The sequence below is a fragment of the Melospiza georgiana genome, chromosome 10 (genome assembly GCF_028018845.1).
Source record: "Melospiza georgiana isolate bMelGeo1 chromosome 10, bMelGeo1.pri, whole genome shotgun sequence".
Taxonomy (NCBI): domain Eukaryota; kingdom Metazoa; phylum Chordata; class Aves; order Passeriformes; family Passerellidae; genus Melospiza; species Melospiza georgiana.
In genome coordinates this window covers 6,743,795-6,750,504 of record NC_080439.1, presented here as the reverse complement: position 1 = coordinate 6,750,504, position 6,710 = coordinate 6,743,795, and the positions used below count along the sequence as shown (strand labels likewise).

The 6,710-nt window shown below is 43.5% G+C and overlaps 1 protein-coding gene across 4 annotated transcripts; it reads right to left on the bottom strand.

Annotated features, from left to right (window-relative positions):
- Window positions 1-305: 305 nt before the first annotated feature.
- On the bottom strand, window positions 306-6,587 carry ZNF639 (zinc finger protein 639). 4 transcript variants are annotated; one of them, XM_058031470.1, is made up of 6 exons: window positions 6,500-6,587; window positions 5,387-5,490; window positions 4,925-5,001; window positions 4,292-4,387; window positions 3,251-3,391; window positions 306-2,980 (listed from the first exon to the last, which is right to left on the bottom strand). In XM_058031470.1, exons 3-6 carry the CDS (start codon window positions 4,980-4,982, stop codon window positions 1,833-1,835), a joined length of 1,443 nt encoding a protein of 480 aa, XP_057887453.1. In that variant the 5' UTR covers window positions 4,983-5,001; window positions 5,387-5,490; window positions 6,500-6,587; the 3' UTR covers window positions 306-1,832. The 4 variants fall into 4 exon arrangements, with proteins under 4 accessions (XP_057887453.1, XP_057887455.1, XP_057887454.1 ...); XM_058031472.1 differs by having other exon boundaries at window positions 3,257-3,391; XM_058031471.1 differs by lacking the exon at window positions 6,500-6,587 and having other exon boundaries at window positions 5,387-6,245.
- Window positions 6,588-6,710: the final 123 nt, after the last annotated feature.

The window sequence follows — 6,710 nt, the reverse complement described above, 5'->3', positions numbered from 1 at the left end:
GCATTTCCCCTAGAGCTCAGCTGCGCCATTCCACCTCTGTGCCATCAGCAGGAACAGAGTTTTCAGAGAACCAGCATTCCCCCTTTCAGATATATGAGGAAAATTAACTTTGCATATAGAAAATAATTCATCTTAGTGTTTTGTTAACTATATTATTGCTACTATTTTAAGCCAGTCAGGGAAGATTGTGTTCAAAATAGGAAATGAGCAATTCTACCACAGATACTGTCATTTTCTATACAAGGGACTAATAAAGTACAGCAAGACACTCTCAGGTTGCCCTTTCAATGACAAAACACAAGATCTAGTAGTATATCAGCATTTCAATGTGACAGAAATGGTCTTGCCTCTCACAACAAAATAACCACTAAGTGGTTCATAGATTTTCCAGAAATACTTCTCTGGAAATCAGAACTTCCATTAATCAATAACATTCAGCCAAGTTTTACCCTTAGCTTTAAAAATCAAATCCAAAGACCCTTGCATGCCTTGAAGCTGGTAACACCAAACCTCACTGAACAAGAAATGTTTGATACATTATCTCTATACAAAGCTTGCATTAGACAATCTTACATTACAAATTTACAATCAATGAAGAAAGAAATGTAAACTCCACTAGTAATTATTATGAGTATTTTCACCATGGTGTCTAGCATGATTTAAGTGACCCCACTCTTCTTTTTTTATCTGTCCAAGTATCCACTCAGATATAGAGCTACAGAATGAACTGTAAAAACTCACTTCCAATGATTACAAAGGTAGGATAGTGCTTTGTATAATATAAACAAATGTGTGAAATAATTTGAGAGTGATTAGTAAAAATTGTGTAATGTACCGGTCTTTTAAGCCCGTATATGAAAGTTTTAAATTTACAGAGTTAAAATAACATTCCTCAAGTTACTAGTGGTGGAAAGATAATTATAAATATACAGAATTACTACAATAACATAGACTACACGAAGGTTTCTCTAGTCAGAGGTTGGTGACATCCATAATTTCAGCGAGAGCTATATTAGGATTTTATGTAAGAAATTAATTTTGTACATTCTCAGCAGATCATTGCAAATTCCTTTTGCAATTACTCTATAGAACATGATCCAATCAAAACCTAAGCAATGTGTGTCTCCTCAGTGCATTAAAAGACAGGAAGAAGGTAAATAAAGGGAATATCATGTGGGAGTCATGCAGTACGTATGTGCAAGAGTGTGTTGGACAGTCCCACAGATGGGATTTAAACACAAAAAAGGGAACAGTGAGGTCAGAAAGGTATCCCAGGAGAAAAACAGGACAATTGAAAAAGCTTATCAGGAGCATGAGGTGGGAAATGAAGGCTGGTATGTGAATCTGGAGATGCCCATGCCTGGGAACTTTTGGAGCACCCTTATCTTTGGCAGGCCAGTGCTACTGCTAAACACCAGTGCAGTGACCTGCTGCCACCCAAGGTAACATGAGCTGGATGTGGAACTGAGACCACATCCAGCATAGAATTAGATATTTGTTTTGTTTTTGTGCCTTTTTAAACTCAAGAGAGCTGGTCCTATACACTAGACATGAAAGAGCAGGATGACCACCAGAACTGGTATCACAACATGCAATTACTCCCCCTGTCCCTCCCCCCAAAATCTGATCCACCACAGTGTAAATGTGATTAGTCCTACTGAAACCCCTAGACAAGGAAATTCACAACATCAAGTGCTAGACATGCTTTGCTGATATAAAGATGAAAACATTAGAAATGTACAGTTGCTGTTAAAATTGTATTTAATATCACATTCCAGTGACTGGAAATTAATTCAAATTCTAAACAAACTGATTACAGGGAAAGAAAGCAATCACACCGTCTCATGTATCTGAAGATGACTTAAAAGATCTTTTTCATTCCCAAACCTCATTAAACAATCAGTACATTTATGAGGCAAATCTGCTGAATGCCTGAAATCCAAATGAGTTTTAAGGTCCTCAATTTGTCCTGTTGAATATTCACAGTATTGACACAAATAAATCCCTTCAGATAAATGAGAGCTTAGGTGCTTGCAATATTCCAACATACCTGAAAACCCCTTCCCACAGTCATCACAAACATGAGGGAATATTTTGGTGTGCTCAATAGCTACGTGCCTGTTGACATTGGTGTGCAGCCTGCTCCTAAAGCCGCACACCTGGCACACAAAGAAGTTTTTGCATTTGTCAAAAGTGATTTTGTTGATGAGGCTGTACTGGCCCCGCTCCTTGCTGTGGTAGCTGTCGCTCAGCTCGATGAGCCGGCACGCGTGCTCGTTCACCACGTGGCTGTGCAGGTCCTCGGGGTCGTTGGTCTCGTGCTCGCAGAACTGGCACAGGTACTGCTCGTCACAGCTGTGCTCCTGGAAGTGCAGGTACAGCTCGCTGCTGGAGGAGAACTGCACATCACACTGCTCACACCAGTACAGGTGGTCGTTGAAGTGAGTGTCTGCTATGTGCTGACTCAGGTTCTCAAAAATCACCGTTTTGTAATCGCAGTATTTACAGATGTACGGATCCTCCTCGTGGAGTTTTACGTGCTCAATGAGCTGCACTTTGCTGGAGAAACTTTCCTTACAAACTTTACAGACGTGAGTGTCTGTACATGTCTTATGCTTCAGGATCATGTGCTGCTTCAGGTCAGAGAAGTACTTGCTGTTGAACTCACAGAGCTCACACTTGTACAGGCCGCTGCTGTTCGCTCTCAGCAAGGGCCATTTCTGTTGAGCTGTGATATTCAAAGCCTGGTTCTTCTCAAAGATTTTACAGGTCTCCAGAGGGATTTCCTCAAGGTCCTCAGCTTCCAGCTTCTCAGGTGACACAGTCTGTGTTTCTATATCGTGAACTTCTACAGCATTCACTTCTGTTGTAGAAATTTCTACAGTTTGGATATCTAGAGGTTTCTCTTCTTCTGTGGGGCTGTCACTGAATATAGGTGAGTCACATAAGTCCCTGCACATTCCATTGTTAGTACCTTTATCTGCAGGAGGAAATACGTAATAGAAGGTTGAAGTAAACCCACTACAAAACACCTGGGCCCACCTTTAACTTTTCAGTCAGCTGCAGCAGCTTTCAAATGCAAAGACCAGTTATTTCTCCCCTGCCAGCCTATGACGTATTATCAGCTAACAAAGCAATACCAGAAACTATAAATCTCTCACCATTTCTTTCAAAGCAAGGAAGTTACACAAATAGCCAGGAGCAGCTGGGCTCTCCAACCTCCCAGCCCCTCATCTGCAAACACACTGACCTTTACCTTTATCCTTCTTTTTAGGGTCTGTGCAGTGCGTGCCAGCGTTTGAGTGTGCCCCGCTCCAGTGAGAGCTCCCAGCGTGCACCGGGCTGCCGTCATCATCCGTGTCCAGGCTCTGCACAGGACTGTGGAATCTACCTGCAACGGCAAGGCAAGCATTTCCTTGTCATTTCTCCACACCAGCATCATCCCGATTCCTGCATTTAGTCACAGATCTTACTTATTATTTATTTATTCTACTTGCATAAATTTATCTTTATATACTAAATTTATCTTTATATACTAAATTTATCTCCATATATCTATATATACTCAGCACATCATAGCCTACATTTTAAAAAAAAGTAACAGCAAATACCTTGAAAATTATTTCCATACGTGCAGAGAAAAACAAAAGAATTCAAAAAGTAACAAATCTGTCTAGAAGATTTCAGCAGAAAAATACTGAATTTACTACTGAACATACTCAGCTGATTATACAGAAAAAAACTTAAAATCCTTAACTGAAACATTTCATTTAAAAGACTCAAAAAAATATTCTTCAATATTTCTGGACATTGCATGTTAAAATATGATACTTTCTAGAACTTCTGCAGACTTTATGGACAATTATTAAAGTGAAAAGAAAAATAAATAGACTAAAAATCCACCATCACATTTAGTCTGCTAAGTTTCTACTCACTATTGGATGTTTTATAAAAAGGCATTTTGTTTTGCCAGGTACAAGTACAATTCAATGCAACTGTGGTTAATTTCCATCTGAACTCATCAACTTTATTATCTAGGTACTGAGTATTGGAAGTAGTTTAATCACCATTATAAATGTAAAATTGAAGGGTCTTTTGTTGTCATTGTTTCTATTTTGAAAACTGTATTTCAGCTGTAACAATTGAACAACCTCCCACCAGTCTAAAGCCCATCAGATCACAAGGACACTCAGAAATCACCTGCTTTATACTGTGTATTCTATTTGCTTCTGTGAATAGGAACATGATACATTAAAGAACTGCAGAACAAGACCCCAAAATGTAATCTTACCTCTGTTTATATCTGGCTGTCTCATGGAACAGACACTATAGCAGTGGTCAGAAAAAATCCCACTGTTGTCTATGTATCTGCTTGCACCTGAAGAATCTAAACCAAAACATCAACAAAAAAAGTCTAAGTACTCATGTCTTATTTCAGCTGCAGATGTATTTCTTGTTCATCAAATTTCTTTTCACATTTTTACTTGTTGTTTTGGAAGAATTTCTGTTGTGATTTACACCTTCCAGCTGCTGCCCTGATGTTTGGAGTTTCTGCTCCCGCTGAGGACATTGACAAGTGTGTGGTCTGTTCCGTGCTGAACATTCCTCTCTACCCACCCCACCCCAACTTTTACAGAATTCCTGCCCTCTGTGGAAGCAGGAATTTGCAGCTTCATTTGCAACTAAAGCCAGTTCCCCCATGTGCAGGAGTACAGAACAAACCACTCAGGTGCATTGGCTGAAGATGGCCCAACAAAGCAGCCTGCAGAGTGGGTGCTGCCCATTCAAGCCAAGATTTCTCATCCCACCCTTTGTGTAACTGCTTTTCCACGTGTCAGCAAAAGTCGTCACTTCTTGTAAAGTTATTATTCTGAGAAAAAATATTAGCTTACTGAAGTGTACCTAACTCAAGCTCCAGACTGACCTGAGTAACGAGAAGGATGCAGAGTCTTCCTTTTCCTCTTTTTAGGATGTTCATTCATTTTGAACAGTCTACATGAACTGTACAGTAAAAACATTAAAGAATTAGACTTGTTTTGTACCTAGGCTATCTTTCAGAACCTTATGGAACAATACAAGCATTTTGAAATCCTGCATATCAAATACAAAAGTTTTTTCTAACTCCCCCTTCTTGCCCCCCAGCCCATTTTAATACAGTTAAGAACCCAATAAATACACACAGCTGCTGAAGTCCAGTTTCACATTCCTGCCCTGGAGCAAAAGGTTCACCAAAAGACAGACGAGTCAGAACTCCAGGTACTCCAGCAATCAGGGTCATCTACAAGCCTTCTCTCCAGCATCCTCTTTGTCAGAGACAGGACACTGAGGCACAGCCCTTCACAAACGAGTTTTAGTGTTTAAAATACCAACACAGTCATGCTCTTACCAAAAATCCCAGACTCTTCAGTATCAGGAAGCAGAGCAGCTAAGAAACTAATGACTGTACAGCTTCCAAATGTAGTGAAAACATCAGCTCAAGAAGACTTTCACCTATGGAGTGACAGCATTTTAAACCACTTAGAACTTTAGCACCAAATAGAAAAAACACAGAATCAGATACAAGTGATAAATACAAAGAATGAATCTATGGAAATTGAAGCTAGACAGCAACATAAGAAGTTGATATTAGTTTCAGTTTAGAGCATCAAAATTAGTAAGGTGGATGCACTGGTGTATTTGTTTTTCTTTTGTCTCAGGCTAGCTGGCTTTCGCTGCACTTGGCAGCTCCTGAGAGTAGAAAAACATTTGGAAACGAAACACAAATAGTTGACCTATATACGGGACAAACAGTCTTGAAGAAGAAAAGGCTGCAAACAAGGAATGTGATGCGGGTTGCCATGACTGAAGAGCGCTTGGGGGCCCAGGATCTTCCTTAATCAGTGCCATGCACCGGAGGGGCAAGGAGGGAAAAAAGGGCCCTGATCAACTCAACGGTGTTCTTCTGACATTAAATATTTTCTGAACTATTTTTTTTGGTCAAAATATGGAAAAATAATTTATTTTAACGTTATATCATGATCTAGAAGTATCAGTACCCTCACCGTTTTTGTGATTGCAAGGGAAGAACCGACAGCGCCGTGGCACCGCAAGTCTCACCCCAGGTAACGCGCGTGAAAAGCTCAACCTTTCCTGCAGCGATCGCACCGCGGGGCAGCAAGGCGGGCTGTTCTATTCCAGCGGCTTTCCCGGCCCGGAAAAGCGGGATCCAGGCCCCGAGCACCGGGATCCCGATCGGCCCCGCGGCCTGCGCGGAGGCCGCACGGGGAGCCCCGGCGGGAGCGCGGCAAAGGCGCCGCTCCGCTCCGCCCCGGCAGCAGCCGCGGAGCCGCGGGCACGGGCGAGGCCGCGACCCCGCAGGGGCGGCGGGAGAGGGCCCGGCCCGGGGCCGCACCGGGAGAGCCGCGGGCCAGGCCGTGAATCACAGCTCACCTCCCCGGCGGGGCCGGGGCACGGGCGGCTCCCGCCCAGCAGCTCCCCGGGCGCTGCCGCCGGCACTCACCTGCCGGCCGCCAGAGCCGCTCCGCTCCGCTTCTCCGGGGCCCGGCGTGGCCGCTCCGCCCGCACCGCTCCGCTCCGCGCGGGCCCGGCCCGGCCCGGCCGCTCCGCGGGCAAGGGGCGGGAAAGGGGCGAGCGGCCGCCGCCCGCAGCGCCCCCTGCCGGCCACGGCGGCACCCGCCCGTCGCCATAGCGACAGCGAGCGGCCTAAATAA

What these genes read in the sequence shown, in the direction of transcription:
- ZNF639 (XM_058031469.1), bottom strand. Translation starts at nt 5,018, where the DNA reads ATGTTTTTACTGTACAGTTCATGTAGACTGTTCAAAATGAATGAACAT. An exon ending in GCATCCTTCTCGTTACTCAG is followed by an intron (nt 4,388 to 4,924) that starts GTCAGTCTGGAG and finishes GTTTTGGTTTAG; the next exon opens with ATTCTTCAGGTGCAAGCAGA. An exon ending in ACAGCCAGATATAAACAGAG is followed by an intron (nt 3,392 to 4,291) that starts GTAAGATTACAT and finishes TTGCCGTTGCAG; the next exon opens with GTAGATTCCACAGTCCTGTG.